Source organism: Filicampus tigris, chromosome 1 (genome assembly GCF_054856515.1).
Source record: "Filicampus tigris isolate MCC_2025a chromosome 1, RoL_Ftig_1.0, whole genome shotgun sequence".
In the NCBI taxonomy this organism is placed as follows: Eukaryota; Metazoa; Chordata; class Actinopteri; order Syngnathiformes; family Syngnathidae; genus Filicampus; species Filicampus tigris.
Window position 1 is genome coordinate 2323975 of NC_141217.1, and position 18582 is coordinate 2342556.

The window sequence follows — 18582 nt, forward strand, 5'->3', positions numbered from 1 at the left end:
CCAAATATCTGATTTCTTCGTTCTTTTTTTTTTTTTTTACATACTAATCACACTGAAATGTTTTGGATTATCAAGCCAATTTTGATATCTCACAAAGACCACTCAAGTAAATACCAAGTGCAGTCTCTACACCAGGGGTCACAAATATGGTGCCCATGGGCAATTATATAAATGAATATAATTAATTGTTAATAATAGTATAATTTAAAAAAAGTAATCTGAGCCAATTTGTTATTTCAGAAGTGTGCATCAAAGACCTTGACACTAATCAGTATCAAAGAAGTAGTTCTCAATTTCAAAAAGGTTGGTGACACCTGCTCAAAACAATGACTTTATTTACAGGGGTGGGGGATTGGGGTGTCAACGGTCTATCCCTACATTGAAAAGGTAATCAATTTCCCACCCCAAACAAATCCCTCCCTTCCGCCTAAAATTAATACAATTTCCAAGGCTCAAGATAAGAGGTTTCACATCGCAGGTTGCAGGTCAAAATTTGCATTTTGCACCTCATTAAAACAAAAACACAAAACAATAAAACAAAAACAATAGCAAAGCTGAGAATCACGAGATTTGGAAGTTCTTCCCGAACCACGGAGACTGCCCCAAAAATTTTCACTTGGCCGGACGCACATTTTTCAGCTGCTCAAAGTAGAGGCACTTTTAATTTTTCTCATTGCCAATCTTAACTTACAAAACTTGCTGATGCTGGGGTTTTTTTGTTTAGTTTTTTAAAGGTTTTTTTATACTCTTATTATTATTTTTTTTGTAGTTCTACATAGAGTAAATAAAAAAATAAATACTCTTCGCGACGCACCAGGTCCAACAAGCAACTCAGTCCATTCGAGCGCTCCGCAGCTCAGGTTCTGAGCTGATCACGGGGGAAAATAGGAATCCAGCGAAGATGGTGATAATAGGGATGTGTGTGTGCGTGAGGGCGCCCACAGCTGCTTTGCCAAGCTTATCGTCTTGTTCGTGGAGACTTCCTTGGCTTATCAGTCTCCGACCCGGGAAGGGGTGAGCGGCTGATAGGGATGCTAGCATCCAAGCCTATTCTTCTTCCAGGGAAAAAGAACAGAAAACAGATGTTTTGGGAGCAGGAGCAACAATTTCAGCCAGCCATGAAAGTCTTTCAGCTTGTGACTCTCAGTGGCGTCAATTAGCCGAATCCAAAATTTTTCAAGGCCACGTGCCAACCTCTTCTCAGTTCTTTTCCACTTTGCAAAGAAACTCCAAACCGCATCCACTTTGTGATTGAGTTTGATCATTGCAAGAGTCTGAGTGCTGATCATCTGCCCCACACCATCCAGAAAGATCGGCAGCCTGTTCCCTTCCAATGAAGCTGCTCCCGTCACTGAATTTTGTCATAGATCAGGAAACTGCTAATTCCAAATAGCAGGATACCTGTTGTCGGAAGTCCAACAATATTGATGTCTTCCACATCCTCAACGGACAGTATTGACAGGTACACCATTCTCCACTTCTGCCAAGGATGGAAGGTTTACCGAGCAGCAAATGTCCCACAGGGGCAAGAAGGCTCCCCAATGCCTGCTCTTCTCGTCGAAATGTTGTTTTCAATGGCGTCGAGAGTCCAGAGTATTTTCATTTATAACAGTCACATCGGCCCCTGTATCAATTTTAAAGTTGCGTGGCGCATTTTCTATTTCAAGTGTTGACAGTCCATTTATCTGAGTTATCCTCCTTGCTGACTTCAACCAAAAACTGAAATTATCCTATGCTCTAGATGACGTCATTCACTGCATTAATCTGACATACTTGTGTCCAATGTTCTCTTTTATTGCACTTTTTACAGGTACGTTTGAAAGCAGGACATTTCCCCTTTTTCTGGGGCTGAGCACCTATCGCAGCTCGTGTCTTTCTCCAGGTCTGCGGTTCCACCGCGTGGTCCGTATTGTGCTTTGCAGAGGTGGGCATTCCGTTAGACGGACAGACAAGTCTATCAGTGACGGACGCACATTTTGCTGATGATTGACGATAGACTGAAAACAAAAAATAAATAAAAGACAGACGAACGGAAGTGGTTTTCGTCCATCAGCGTAATTGTCACTAACTGGGTCAAGTACCGATGGACGTTTCAGGCCGTCACTGACTGACGCCCGTTTTGCTGACGGCTGACACCCCGTGTGTGCTTGTTCACGGGAGTTTCTTGGAGAGGACTGCGTTGACTATGTATGTGTGTGAGAGTGAATGCTCCTGTTTTCAATAGGATCAAACACTTTCAATATTTGTTTGACTCTAATATTTTATGTATGTGTATTTATTTCCATATAAACCTTTATGGTTGTGGTTTTCTGTTAAGTCTTGGTGAAATTACTCATATTCAAGGCCGAAGACGGCTGGGATAGGCTCCAGCATGCCCGCAGCCCTCGTGAGGACAAAGAGGCTCAGATAACGGATGGATGCCTCGTGTACAGTGGTACCTCTACTTATGAACGTCTCTTCATTCGAAACGCCTCAACAGGAAAATATTGCCTCTTGTTACGAAATAAATTTCAAGTTACGAAAGGTAAAAATACAGTATGGGTTGTTACTTGCAGCTCCGGAGTTTCCTGAACGCAACATTCTTATGGCTGCTCTGCTATTGGCTATTACCTAGCATCTTCCTGGCATCCCATTCGCTAAGAGGGACCTCTACCATATTTGTCTGTGTGTAGATAAACAGGTAGCTAGATATACATGTGATAGATATGTCTATGCAGCGTCCTCGTCATTTGCCCCTCGGGCCATGAGGTGTTCCGATAGTTTTACGTGAATTAGAAACGAGGAAAAGAAAAAAGGAGAAAATCGTTTCTTTTGTCCATACAAACAAAGCAAGAGATAATAGAAATGTATGAAAGGGGGATGCGTTTGGTTGACCTCGCCAAAGAATATGACCGTAATGTATCGACAGTTGCCACATTATTAAATCAGTCCTTTACAAAACGCCAGGCAAAAAAACACTCCTGAGAGAGAACATGGACCAAAGAGGGCAAAAAGCGATGAGGACAGCAATTAAAAGGTAAACGACCATCATTTTTATTCTTTACTCTATTCTTTGTTTTTTACATTATGCACAACTCTCATTTATTGTGGAATAATCTAATTGTAACATGTTTGTATTTGTTACATGTTTTGATGCATTTTTATGCTTTATAAAACATTTATGTCTGAATATTGGGGGGCTTGGAACGGATTAGGCCATTTACATGGAAAACACGTCTCTACTTAAAAAAAATTCTACTTAAGAAATTTCTTCCAGAACCAATTCATTTCGTAAGTAGAGGTACCACTGTATTTGATTGCCGGGCTGGTTGCTTCCATTAACTAAAAGCGCTTTGCGCTTCCTGTACAGTAGGTGGCTGTATAGGGGGGCTACAAAATACTGTTTCACAACCTCTTAACCCTACTCTTTCCATAAATAAAAACAGAAATGTCAAACTTATCTCACAAGAACTTCTCTGTAAAACTGTCTGCATTCAAAGCTATTTCATTACTTCTTAGCTCAGACATGTCCAAAGTCCAGCCCCGGGGCCAAATGCAGCCAATCGCAGGGCACACAGAGACAAACAAACATACACACTCACAATCACACTTATAGGGGCAATTTAAAGTGTCCAATTAACCTACAAAGCATGTTTTTGGAATGTGGGAGGAAACCGGAGTACCCGGAGAAAACTCACGCAGGCACGGGAAGAACATGCAAACTCCACACAGGAAGGCCGGGGGTGGATACGAACCCACGACCTCGGCACTGTGAGACGGACTTGCTAACCAGTAGACCACCGTGCTTGGGCCCGGCCCGCAGCTTCTGTCATAAAATTAATAAAGCATTCACATCAAATCTGTTGAGGTCGTTTCTGGTGGTGCAATTCAATTTAAGTAAATGCAGTTCACGCGGGTGGGCACTGATGATGCGTTTGGAGCGGTGGGACACGGAGCGAAGCACCAAAAGTCTGTCCATTCGCCACGTATAAAACCAATGAACTTTTTTCACTCTTTGCGTCGCAGCAGCCAATCAGCATCGGGGCATAATACGTCGCACACAGTGTCCTGTACACTCGGCGGGTTTTGTGTGGAGGGCGCAAAATGGAGGAAAAGATTAGCGTTGCCGTTTGTGGACATTGCTTCAGTATATAACATGGCCAGCTACCACTACAAGAAAAAAGACACCAGGCTTGGAGAACCGAGAGCGAGGAGCTTGGTATACCTGGTATGTTTTTACTTTCTTTTTGTTTTTACAGCTGTTGAACTTTACCAAGACAGCAATATTGTTTGCATTAGCACAGTGACGACCACTTGATTGCGATGTCGAAATACCAAGCGAAGCCCCTCCCCGCTCCGCTGTGCCCGTATCAGCGGCTACGCCGGTTAGAATGGCGACAATGAATAAAAAAAGGAAAGTTGACAGCGAGGGCCGACACTTTAAGTAAAGGTGAAAATTTGACTATTTTTCCCCCCTGAAATACGCAACAACTGTGTCTCCCTCATTTGCAAGGAGACTGTTACTTATTTCCCTGTTTTGAAATCGAAAACATTTACGAGAACATTTATTTTCATTCATTCATTCATTATCCATACTGCTTATCCTCACAAGGGTCGCGGGCATGCTGGAGCCTATCCCAGCTGTCTTTGGGCAGTAGGCGGGGGACACCTTGAATTGGTTGCCAGCCAATCGCAGGGCACACAGAGACAAACATCCGCACTCACAATCACACCTAGGGGCAATTTAGACAGTCCAATCAATTTACCATGCATGTTTTTGGAATGTGGGAGGAAACCGGAGTACCCAGAGGAAACCCACGCAGGCATGGGGAGAACATGCAAACTCCACACAGGGAGGCCGGAGCCGGGATATATATATATATATATATATATATATATATATATATATATTATATATATATATATATATATATATATATATATATATATATATAACACGTCCCAATAACACGAAACAGACGAAACACGAAACACAAAGCGCTCAGTCAAAGTGACGAGGAACAAAAACTTTATATAACAAAACCTTACCGGAAAAATCGAGAACAAGATACGAGAACGAGAGAGAGAGAGAGAGAGAGAGAGAGAGAGAGAGAGAGAGAGAGAGAGAGAGAGAGAGAGAGAGAGGCGCGCCTCGAGCAAAACATGGCAAGGCAGACTTGGTTTGCTGAAAATGCGCTTGGATTTATTGGTGATCCATGTAAAAAAAAGAATGTCAGGCTAAATGGTCGGGCCCCCACATTTTCACCTCAAGAAATCTGGCCTTTTTTGCAAAATCTTGTCTTGGCTCATTAATTAGTTGTTGCCCTATTGACAATTCCGAACATCCGCGCATTTCTGATCCGATGCAACGCGCATTACTCTTTGAGAATGAATTAGTGTTGCCTTACCGGCATGACTGACTCATGATTCTCTCTTTGGTGTATACCACCACCTACTGTACATCTATAGTCAATGCAGTCTTATCAAGTGAGCCTGCTGTCATAACAAACACATGAGAGACAGGCGGGGTGCGTTTCTGTCTCTCGCCAGTAAGACGGTCGTAGTGACGGACTGTGAGGTCACTTGGTACGTGATCGGCTTAGTGACAATTACACTGACGGACGAAAACCCGCTTCCATCCGTCCTTAGTCCATATTTGTTTTTAATTTTGCGTCTATCGTCTAACATCAGTAAAACGGACGGTCCACCAGTCTGACAGAATGCCCAAATCTGTTGATGATACCCTAGACTTTTGGACAAATATTTTGTGGACTGACGGGCCAAAACCTTAACTTCTTTGAAGTGGAGTAGCACCTCTGTAATGAAAATAGCAGAACATTTGAATAAAAAATAAAAAATTTAAAAAAACAAGAAAGAAAGAAAACATCAGTCAAATGTGGCTGTGTGAGGGCCTTGACAACTTGCAGTGATTTATAGAAAAAATAATTCTATCATAAAATCCCGTCGAAGAGCACATGGCCATCGATTCTGGCCCTCAAGCTCAAGAATGAAAAAAATTTAAATGAAGGTTTTGGAGTGACCAGGTCAAAGTGCTGACTGAAATTCAATTGAGATGATTGGGTAAATGTATATGGGTAGCTCATACTCAAATACCCTCCACAATTTGACCAAGTTAAAACAATTGTTTCAAGACAAGTGGTCCAAAATTCTCTACGTGGGACTGAAATAACTATAGAGTTGACCACAGCTTTATCCAGAGCTTGGACTTGTCTGGCTCAGTTTTTGGTTCTGGAAAATGTAAAAAATGTGTGGGTGTTGCAGGAGAAGAACACCAAACCAAATTACTTCATAAAAGCACATAAATATTTCCAAAATATTTTAAAACATCTTAAAACGTGTCATTGAATTGAACTAACATTGTTTGTGTTACATTGTGATTGGTCAGTGTGATTTTAGTGGGGTGTGATTTAGCAAAAGGTCTTTTGCGTCATCTTTTTAACCCTACAAGTTTTGGGAGTTTCAGAACATGACAGACAGAACTCTGCAACAAAATGTGTGAAACACTAAGGACATTTATAGATTTTGGACAAATATGTATGAATTTGACATTGTACAACAACCAACGTCTATTTTATAATGATGTTATTTTTCTATATAGTACAAAATGCTCGCCGACGTGTTTGTTGACATTTGTGTTTACTTATAGCTTTAAGATACACCGAGCATGTCCCACTCAGAATAGATTCATACAAAGTTTCATTGACATTCAAAAATGTTCCTTTTTTTGTTTGTTTGTTTTTAAACACACTTCCTTCTTGTAATTATGTAAAATTATTATGTACATGTTAGCATCCTCTTATGCCATCAGGAACCTCAGGGATGGGCAGCTACAGTAAAGCACCACATTTCCTCACTGTCTGGTTGCCTGGTTTGGACATTTATTTACTCTACTCACAAATAAATAATGAAATTGTACTATGGTGGATTGTTCCGTTATTGTTATTGTTTTCCAATTAATGTTGAGCGAGAGATCTTTGTATTGCCAAATAGGCAATTTGGTTTACAGCAGTGCAGCACAATCAAAAACATACGTAGAATAAAACACAGAATTTGTCTTAATAAATGTCAGCCCTAGAAATGTCGGAGGTATCTGCTTTGCAAGCTGTGTGCATTGTGTTGAAGACTTTCCCTGTGGTACCAGTTATTATTTGATGAAATACAAGCTTAATGGACTCAATGGACTGTCATGCTGTCTTTAATAACATTATACTGCACCGTACCACGGGCTCTATTCTAACGACCAGTGCAAGTCAGCCGCAAAGCACAATCTTGATCTGCACGGAAGTATAGGATAGACCAGGTGTTGGTATTTTCACGGGCAAACGCAAGCAGGTGCATATAAAAAATGGAGCGGTTTGTGCCATTGTTGATGAGAAGACAGATGGTTCCATTTGCCGACAGTCAAAGCGGCTTTTTTCCTTCCCTTTTAAAGTAGCACTCTTACATCTTGCATGGCGACATCGCTGGCAAGAAACAGTTTAAGAAGGTACCCTCACGAATACCTAATTAGTTGCAGACATTAACCGCTGTAGACTTAAATATGTCCACGGAGCTTATGTATCCCTGTTCGTGTGCCCCCCCCCCAGGGCCCAGATTCCTCTGTATGCTATTACTGGATGATTTAAAAACTATAAGAATAATGAAAATAATGGATTGATTTCTACAACGATTCAGAGCAGGGGTGCCCACTCTTTTTCAGCATGTGAGCAACTTATAAAATGACCAAGTCAAAACACTCTAACTTCATTATGTATTCGTTTACTGTGTTTATTTATACTTAGAATTCTTAATATGTGTATAACTGCACGAACCCATATTACACAATGAAACTAGCGTACATTTTCTGTCCCTACTTTACTCTGCAACTTGTACTGAATGGAAGGGATAGGAGCTGCTCATAACGAGCCGTGCACACACATTCCACTGAACATCAGTCATGTTGGAACGGTACTTGGACTTAATGTTTTTAATCAAAACGCAATTGGAGGGCCCCCCCGCTGGCTGGTCTCGCGTCAGTGTTTGAGCGGACAGCTCCTCCGGTCCGTGGGTCATTCTCAAGCGCCGGGGAAACCCCAAAGGCGTGCCGGAGCACTTCACCAAACTCGCTTTCCCTCGCTCTGCAGCGAGTCCAAGGCTCCCCCGCTGTTAGATTAGGCCTCTTTGGCGCATATGATGAGGGGATTTGAATTAGGCCATTGTGTCGCTTGGTAATACCGAAGGGAAAACATGGGAGGAATTACTTCTTTATAGGACTAGCTGTTGAAATCCCTAATGTTCAGCACAACAGATGAAAGGTTGGAAATGTCCTCTTGAGTGGAGTGGGACTTGGCACCGATAATCATGTGGTGCACCACGCCCCCGTCACATCATCAGTTGTGTGCCTCGACGTCATTGGGTGTTTCGGCCATTTCCACAAGACACCCTCTGCTGAGGTTGGCCCACCACAGGCTGATCAGACCCGGTGGCGCACGGTGGCAAACCATGACAAAAAAATTGTTTGGGGTTGCGCTGTCACATGTACCCCGGAATTTATTTAAAAAAAAAAAAAAGAAACCTAACGGTAACGAGGGACTCATTTGGCAGCCCATGTTGCGTCCCTGCGTTTCAGGCACAGCCAATGGCTGCTCCGCTCTGCTACTGTGGCTAAGTGGCTAAGTTCTTTTATTGCCCTCCAGGACCTCCTGCCCTCTGATGCCCACTTCCTTCAGGAGATTTGTGGTGGACTTGGCTAGCCCACCTCCACTGGCCACACCTTCACGCTCCAGCCCCGCCCCTCTGCTTCAACTGCTAGTCTGGCATATCGCAGCCTCTTCTGTTCGTATGCCTCATCGATCGCATCCTTCCATGGGAGGGTTAGCTCAACGATGAGGACCCGCTGGCAGGATTCAGACCATAGGACCAGGTCTGGGCGCAGGTTTGTCACCGCTATTTCAGGTTGAAAAGTGAGCCTCACGGCACACGCACGTGTCTTATATGTCGTATAGAACCGGCCGAGCTGGGCAAAAAATAGAAGAACGCTGCATGCACCACGCTGGTCAGTGGTAGTGTTGCGAGTCGAACGAGAAAGTGTGTGTGTGTTTTATAAAAGGAAAACAAAAAAAACGCTGGGCAAATGCCTCTAAAATTAATAACGTTCGGCCCATAGCCCCTTGACAAGCGTATAAAATACACTCGATTTCACATTTACACACAAGAGGGCGGCAGCACTCTGTCCAACGCCATAACCCTGTGTGACCTTTTCGGACAGTTTCTAAAATGGCAACAATGATTAAAAAAAAATAAAATTGACAGCAAGGACCGACAATTTAACTTTAAGGTGGAAATTGGACTATTTTTTTCACTGAAATACGCAACAACTGTGTCTGCCTCATTTGCAAGGAGACTGTTACTTATTTCCAGAGCTGCATGGGCACTTGACCCTTTTTTGTCCGTCCGCTACCTGGTACCCTTCCGGCCTCGTCCCTCCGTCCTTATCCATCCATCCATTATCTATACCGCTTATGACTGTTACCATTTTTAATATAACTAACAAAAGACAACTTTTTTTGCTTTCAGTGAGTTAGCCAGACAAATTAAGTAGACAAAAAAAATAATAGTGGAAGAAATGCATACAACCATGTTGTATCAAAACTCTAAATCATTCTTAAACAGCAGCCCTGAATTAGCTATAATCCAGCTGTGACTGTGTGCTCAGACTCATCACTTCGGAGGACGTCCGAACTCCAATTGGGGATCTTCAACATGTTAAGTTGTTTTGGCCCAACTTCGCACCATGAGAGGACAAACGAGCACGCAGCCGGTTGACAGTGACGTGCAGCCGATCAGAAACCGAGGTGACGGCGCGGCGAAGAGGCGCGGTGGGAATCCAAAATCAAACAAGTCATGGCGCAACGGAGCCCGATGTCTTTTCTTATTGAGTCACTTTTTTCTGCTAAAAATAATCCACAAACGAGCGCCATCGTCAAGACACGATTTGAGACCCCTGCTGCTTCTGTCTTCGTCCGCCATGTTTTTTTTTAACTAGGAAGGCACGTTTAATCTTGAGGGGTTTTGCGAGATTTTCAGTTTGATGTGAGACTATCCGTGATCAAGCGTGTAGCTTTCATTTTTAAGGACACTTAATTGATTTTTTCCCTCATTTTATAATTAGCCTAATGAGTCAAACTGCCGAGAAATATGATGAACACTTCCAAGCATTTACAAGCACTTCACCCAAAATTCAAGCATTTAATAACCTTGAAAGCACATTAAAATGCAAGCGCTTTCAAGGTTTTCAAGCACCTGTACGAAACCTGTGTAGTTGTTACAATTATCAACGACCAATGACAAAAACAAAAGTCCAATAACAGAACATTGCTCAGGTTCTAATTGGGGAGCCGTTCCTCCCAACCACGCCCTTCCAGGTCCCACTGGTATTGTCCACGTGTTTGATGCATAAGCACAAACAATAGTCAGGAGCCATCCGCCCCCACCCGAAAGCAAAGGGAGGCTACCCTCTTGTCCACTGGAGTGAACCCCAATATACAGGCATCAAGCCAGGAGGCAATAAATATACCAACACCTGCTTGGCGCCTCTTTTCATGGGCAGCTCCAGAGTGGAAGAGTGTCCAACCCCTCTTGAGAAGACTGGTACCAGAGCCCGAGCCATGTGTCAAGTTGAGCTCGGCTATATCTAGTCAACATTTCTCAGCCTCGCACACCAGCTCGGGCTCCTTCCCAGCTAGAGCGGTGACCATTGATGTCCCTAGAGACAGTTTTGGTAGCCAAGGATTGGACCGTCAATGTCCCCACATTTGGCTCCCGCCCAGCTCTCTTCGTACCCGACCTCCTTTGCCCTCACACAGGTGGTGTGCTCATGGGAACGGGGGACCACATTGCCTCTTTGGGCTATGCCCCGGCCTGGCCCCATGGATGCAGGCTCGGAGGTCTTTGAGTCATGCTGTCTCGTCCCTCAACGAGAACCCTACCAGATTCAGAAAGCAAAAGTCCCAGACAGCTTGGCTCCTTGGATCATTGGGACACACAAACCCCGCTACTACGGTAAGATCAGGGAGGTGACCTTCAATCTTAATATGGAAATTTATTTTGAAACTGCAAATGAATTTTGTGAAGGTTAATTATCAACTAAAATGCAACATTTCACGCAAAATGCATTTAGCTAATATAGTGTAATGACATCATTGTTTTAGCGATCAACACTTTTAAATATTCGTATATATAATTTTATTTCACAGAATGTAAAAAGATCAACAAACCAAACATGATCTTGAAAATTATTACATACAAGATAAAATAATTAAAACGACCTTTTGAGGTTTTATTGACATTTTTCGTGATTTTTTTTTTCTTATGATTTGTGCAAAACAGACCAAGACCCCCAAAAATGTTCAACAAGTATGTCTAAACAGTGCATTTATGTAGTGACAGTTTGAAAATATACATGTATTTTAAGTGTTCATGCGGGCAATAGCGCGTCACCAGAAACATTGATGTTTGTCGCATCCAATCAGGACTTTATTAGGTCCAGGGAATTCACAGAGCTGACAGAAAACAGTGGAGGGCGATGGTAAGCGGAAGTAGGAGCGGCATGGCCTGAAGGAGCAGGGCGGAGCTCTTGAGCCTCACCTCCACAGGAAAGTGCTCGCTTAGCTGCAGAGCCTGGAAGGAAAAACACCACTCAGTAACCAACAATCATCTACACCAAAAGGAAATTACTTTAGCTTTTTCTTAGTTTTTTGGGTGTGTTGACACCACAGAAGGGTGAAATTTAATAGCAGAATAGCAAACACGTATTACAACACCGTGCAATAATGTCAATTGCGTTCATGACAGTAAATACATTTCAATGGGGCAAATGCAGACTGCTAGCATCAATAGCATTTTAGTGAACACATAATGGCTACGGAGGAGCATGGAAATGACCACAATTCCTTGTTCCCCCTGTAATGTGACAGGGATCTTCAAAGGGAGGGTAGCCTTATTTTCTTTTTTCACACAGTGGTTAACTTTCAAACTGGTTTGCCAAATAAAGCGAAGAAAGCTTTAATAGTGTCAATGAATACGTAAACATTATGCAAGGATGCGTGACAACAACATAAGTGTGCATTACCGTCGTCCTGGTCAGTTTGAACTCTCGAGCGAAGTTGAAGACATTGGCGGAGAACGGCATTATGGCTTTCAGGAAGGACTTTCCATATACGACGATCCTGCAGTACAAGATGCGAGGCCACACATCAAACATCATTTCAATGCGCACGCACACGTACACACACACCTACCGATCATATGCGCAGCTTGTCTCCTCCGTGATGGTGGTGTCTATTTTGTCTCCGATGAGCCACAAGAAGCTACTGTTGGTGAACAGTCGGATGTTCTTCTTGTCGCGGCGCGTCATGTAAGCGCAGCCAGCATGAAAATTTCCCAAGAACATCACGTTCTATGCACGCACACGCACACCCACACACATACACACATTTACCGGTACATATGGGCTGGGGACCTGCTGCACATAAATGCATTCATGTGGTCGCCAGCTGAAACGACATCTTGCCATCCAGTCATGCTGTCGAGCCAAATTAGTTTTGTGTTGTGTGTGAGCGTGTCAGCGTTTCTGGTCTGTGCTTTTCTATGTTTAATGTTGTGTTTATATAAGCCGAATGAGTGGTTTCTGCAAGCTACACAAAGTGACAAAATGGTTGGCTCTGTTAATGAAAGAAAAAAAATGCAGTCGTCACAGAAATGCCTTGAATCTGACAAAAGTAAAAATAAAGATCATTTTATGAAAATTAACCACTGAAAATCAGAGATTGCTTTTGAATTGTGGTTCAACAGAATTATTTTAAAAAACAAACTCATGAAACAGGCCTGGACAAAAATGACTTAACTTATTTTTGTGTTGTGCAACTTTTTGAAGGCATCACTGAAAACAATTTATGTAACTTTCACTGACACGTGTGCACCTCTCAGCAGTATTTTGCCCACTGTTGATGAGAAAACTGCCCCAGTTGTCTCAGGTTTAAAGGGTGCGTTCTACAAACAGCATGTTTCAGCTCCTTGCACCGATGTTCAATAGGATTTGGATCAGGGCTCATAGAAGGCTGCTTCAGAATAGAGATGGCTAAAAACTGGTGGATTGGACTGCTTAACTCATATTCCACAAACAGAATGCCATGTTTTGTTTAGTGGGCCTGCATAGAACATATTCTTGGAAAGAAAATCATTGGGTTGACTTCCTCTTTAAACAAAATCATTATCAATTGTTTTGACACTAGACCAACTAAACACAAGTCAGATTTATTGAAATAGAAAAAAACGCATGAAAATCAATTCCTTGGAGCAGTAACTGATGCAAAATTATGTTGGAAGTCACATATAGATAACATCAAAAGTAAAATGTTAAGAATGTTAAGGGATCCTGTACAAAATAGATGTCCTGAATAAGAAGTTATGCGCATTCTATTGTTCAATTGTATTACCATACCTGACCTATTGTGTGGAAATATGGGGATTCACCTATAAAACAAATACTCTCCTTTTCAAACTACAAAAAGAGCAATTACAATTATTCATCGGTCGAAATATACTGAACCAACAAATCTATTATTTATCAAATTAAACACTATGAAATTTTATGACCTGGTTGACTTTGAAATAGCACAAATAATGTACAAAGTACACAATAACCTGCTCTGCCACAATACTCAGAAGCTGTTTGAGATTAGAGTCTCTATGACTTAAAGCAACTAGAGGCCACTAGTTGAAACAAGGCACTCTGATAAATATTGCGTTTGCAGAAAAAGAGTTAATCCACCCGTTTTAGCCCACTCTGGGGGCGGCCATTTTGTCACTTCTGTCGACTGAAAATGACATCACAACTGCTCAGGGTTCAGGTAACGACCAATCACGGCTGACCTGTTTTCTGATGCTGAGCCATGATTGGTCGTTACCAGCTTGGGTAAACCCTGAGCAGTTGTGATGTCATTTTCAGTCGACTGAAGCGACAAAATGGCCGCTCCCTGAGATGGCCTAACGGGGGTGGATTTTGCTGCTTAACTCATATTCTACATACGCAATATTAATCAAAATGCCGTGTTTCAATTCGTGGGCCTGCCGGGGAACATATTCCTGAAAAAAATGTTTGGGTTAATTTCCATTTTAATGGTTACACAGTCTACAAAAAATCCAAAACAAAAACAAAGGTGTGTTTCTGTTAAGAGGTGTTGGCTTGTGGAATAATTTCAGAACTGACCTGAAAAGGAGAGAATCACTTGCTGTGTTCAAAAATAGGTTCAAAAGTACTGTACAAAAAAAAACTATATAAAATCGGTAAATTACTTAAATGCCATAATATTTGGAACCTGTTAGATAATGTAATGTAATCAGGGTTTTTCCTCGCTCAGATTGAGAGAGAGGTGGTACCATCCTGACCATACGCCATGAAGTGCATGTATTCTGTAAATTCAACTGAGTCTCTTTCTTTTACAAGGAACATACTAATTCCAACAAGAATGACTACTATCACATTAAAGCATTCATTTATTAAAACTAGAGCCATGATTTTTAAAGCGTTACTGCAAAGAGCCACATTATACATATGGCCGCACATAAAATAGACCAGCATATGAGCTCTCAAGATATGCTCGCTTTGCTGTGTATTTGTGCTGGTGTTGCTGTTTTGTTTTTATAGGGGGGTTGCCATTACATTCAAACAAAAACTGTTAAATCGTCCTGTGTTGAACTTTGCGGGTACCAAAAATATATATATATATATATATATATATATATATATATATATATATATATATATATATATATATATATATATATATATATATATATATATATATATATATATATATATATATATATATATATATATATATATATATATGGTGTGCTTTTGTACCGATGCACACAAGTTTAAGTACAGTTGTATATATGGGTAGGTTTATAGTATACATGAGTAGGTTTATACGTTGACTATTTTCCTCTTCTTTTCTTGTTGGGATATACTACATGAATAACCTATTATTGTATATATGAAATTGAAAATGAGAGCTAATATCATCTTCCTGGTGAAACAATACATAAATTGAGCTTGTTCTTGAAAAATGGACCATCCTAGCTAATGATGTCTTTAACCGGGAGCGCATAACCGTGTTTCTACCACTAGAGCCGGAAGTGCTTCTTTTGCACTGACACTTTATTTTGACATTATTGATTGAAACAGTCAATAATAATAAACTCAGGCCTTGTGTGACTCATCCTCTTTTGGAATGATGTTTCTATCTGCTACAGGGGCTGAGATTTTTATTTTGTAGGTGTAAAATTTTCTGGGAAAAGAGGGTGATTCTATAGTTACCCATAGGTTTTGGGGAGATGTTGAGCCAGGGGCTTTCCGCCTCAATGGGTTTAAGTGACATAGGTTGCTTTGACTTGAGTCTTCCAGTAGATGTCCCTTACTATATGTTGCTTTCACTGAAGCACTAAAAATCCCAATCTGTTTCAGCCAAATTTGAAGGAAAGCCTCAATGCTTCATGAAGCTTCACCTGCCCCGCTCTACTGGATAACTGTGTGAGGACCTAAAGAAGAAACTCCACCTTGTCATCCCTCCAATGAAAAAAATCCTCCAGAGATTGTATTGAATTATTTGCCATTGCTGCAACTACTCTTCTTTGCTTCGTCGTTGTCTTCTTTCATGCTCAGGTTTCTTTTCTATTTTCTGATGACTTCCTGTGATTGCACTACAGTGCCACTTCAGACTTGGCATACACTTTACAGCCTTTCAGTGTCGCCTTCTGGACACAAGTTTCTTGAAACGATTCAGTGTTGAACTCATTCGCTGCCAAACATTTTCAGACCCTCTTTTACCCTAACGTTTGAAAAAATATATATATAAATACATTCCTGGGACTGCTGGAATGTGAAAAAACAAGTCAATTTGTCAATGGCAGTCAATGAGTCAAAGAGATTTTTTTTTTTTTTTCATGAACGAATCCTCCATTTCCATGTGAACAGGGTCTGATGTAGGTGTTTGTTTTAGAACTGAAAATTACAAGCTGATAATTTTTTCCTCAGAATTTAGTGATTCACGATTTTTTTTCTCTACTTGCTCTCAAAAAATTATTGACTACAACAATTTCTCTCTCTGGCTTTGTTGTGTTTTGTAAAGTCAGAAAGGCGGCATTTTCAATTTTGTGGAACAGCCGTGATTTGCCTCTTTTCCTCAAAAATTAAATGATTTTTGCCGGGGTATGTACAGTAGGTGTAAATTCATTAATCAGTAGTCAGGTGGTCACAAGTAAGCGTGCATCTCACCTTGTTACTCCATTTGTTCAGCACTTGCTTGAAGACGTCATACAGGTGGTCTATCTCCTGGACAGCGTTGCTTGGGTCCGCGTGCAGCCCGACCAGAACAAAATTCTTGATAGCTGCCGACAAAAGCAGTTCTCATAAAACAACACAACATCATGCAAATAGGTCATGCTTACCAGTTGCGTTGCTGTTGAAGTGAGCAGCAAATGGCGCTCTGACAAACTGATTCTGGCCTTGGTACTGATGTTGACCCATTACACGCACCGTCTCTGTCCTGATAACAAAACATCAGCGTCAAACTGAAGAGTTAAAACGCAAACTCCTCCATTTTTTGTTTCACCTTCCAGCTCAGCTCCCTCTTCACCACGACGGACCGATATAGAGTCCACATTACTACAGATGCTGCATCGATCTGCCTGTCAATGTCCCGTTCCATCCTCCCCTCATTTGTGAACAAGAACCCAAGGTATATAAACTCCTCCATTTTGGGCAGGATCTCATCCCCGACCCAAAGATGGCACTCCACCCTTTTCCGACTGAGGACCATGGTTTGAGATTTGGAGGTGCTGATTTTCATCCCAACCGCGTCACACTCTGCTGCGAACCGCTCCAGTAAGAGTTGAGAATCACTGATTGAGGAGGCCTCAACACCTTGGCTGCACCTAGAAAGTCTGTCCATAAAAGTTATGAACAGAACAGGTGACAAAGGGCAGCCTTGGCGTAGCCCGACCCTCACTGGAAAAAGAATCAGAAATATGCCTGTAATGCGGACCAAACTCTGACACCGGTCGTACAGGGCTCGAACAGCGCCTACTAGGGTGTTCAATACCCCATATTGCCGGAGCACCCTTTGCAAGATACACCTGGTTACACCATTGAACGCCTTCTCCAAGTCCACAAAACACATGTAGACTGGTTGGGCGAACTCTGTATAGGGTGTAGAGCTGGTTCATTGTTCCACGGCCCACCCATGGCTCCGCCGGTGGCACATTAGTTATGTTGGGAATTGTGCCAAACATTGCTTCATTTTGACATATGGAAAAGTCTGTATTTAAAAAAAAATGAATACATTTTTATTCTCCTTATAACATAAATATAGATACAGAACACTTTACACACACCGACCAGCATGTGTGTACACTTCAGCTGAGATGTATTGACAAAAGCTATCAAACTAAATAAAATTACATTAAACTGGTAAAACATCTTAAAGGTTGCTGTAAACATCAACAAATTATATATATTAAACAAAACAAACTATGAAGGCAATGATGTAGGTATGTGACAACTGACTTGTTTCCACCATTTTTCATGATGCCATATTCATGTGGTCACGTTGCGCAGGTCTGTTTTGCACTCAAAGACGAACTCCGCGCGCATGAGCGAGAGTTTACTACGGTTAGCACTCCTCACGACAAATTGAAACTGCTGTATCAGAGGCTAAAGATACAGTATGTGCGAGGAACCACCAGAAGGCGATGTACACATTGTTCAGCAGAGACCAGCGCTACAGCAACACGGTAAGTTCAAGGATCAACACCAAGTACATTTGGCATCATTCCAACACATTTTCAAATTCCTAGGATATCCTGTAAAAGAAGCACTGCTTGCAAAACGAAACGACACTTTGCCAAAGATGTCGGGGAAGTACACACGTGAGCGAGGTTGCAGCTGTGCCAGAAGTCACTATAATAAATGTGGACACAAACTGCCTTGATTGCATACGTTGCAAGGTTAAAGTCAGCATTCTGTGATCAGAGTCCCATAATACTGAGCTAATGTTAGACGCAGGGTCAAAAGTGGCCATAATACCGGAGTTCGCGAGCACGTCATGCACGCAACCCATGCGCATTATTTTGATTTTGAAAATTTGTTGCGGTTTCACTTCAAGTCGTTTTTACTGCCAAGAAACGATCAAAACGACAGCGACAAAAATGGATATCGTGCCTGCTACAACAAAAGGACCTAGATGATTATGCATTTAATTGAATTGCAAAATCGATCAGGAATGTGGCGACGAAGGTGGTACGTGCCTGTGTAGGGTTCTTAGCACAGACATACGTGACATAACACGCACGACCGCTGCCAAACTAGTTTGCTTTGCAGCAGCAACAAGCTGCGTGGTGGATCCTCTCCTCCGCGGTGACAAATAAATTGCCCTCAAAGAACCAAGCCAGGGAAAAGAGTACGTTATCACAACATGCGGCATAACGGACCAATCACGAGAGAGAATGACGTGTGTGTGCGGCATGTGTCAAGAGTGAAGG

At 41.9% G+C, this 18582-nt stretch overlaps 1 protein-coding gene across 4 annotated transcripts in view; it reads right to left on the reverse strand.

The window, feature by feature from the left end:
• Nucleotides 1-11199: 11199 nt before the first annotated feature.
• The window catches only part of LOC147152467 (deoxyribonuclease-1-like), a 31661-nt gene continuing 24278 nt past the window's right edge, over nt 11200-18582 (reverse strand). For all 4 annotated transcript variants that reach the window (XM_086046777.1, XM_086046766.1, XM_086046756.1 and 1 more), the window contains 5 exons: nt 16492-16589; nt 16319-16431; nt 12279-12436; nt 12110-12206; nt 11200-11658 (listed from right to left, as the gene is read on the reverse strand). In XM_086046777.1, coding sequence (XP_085902903.1) covers nt 11533-11658; nt 12110-12206; nt 12279-12436; nt 16319-16431; nt 16492-16589 — 592 coding nt within the window. In that variant the 3' untranslated portion in view covers nt 11200-11532. The remainder of the gene's footprint in view (nt 11659-12109; nt 12207-12278; nt 12437-16318; nt 16432-16491; nt 16590-18582) is intronic.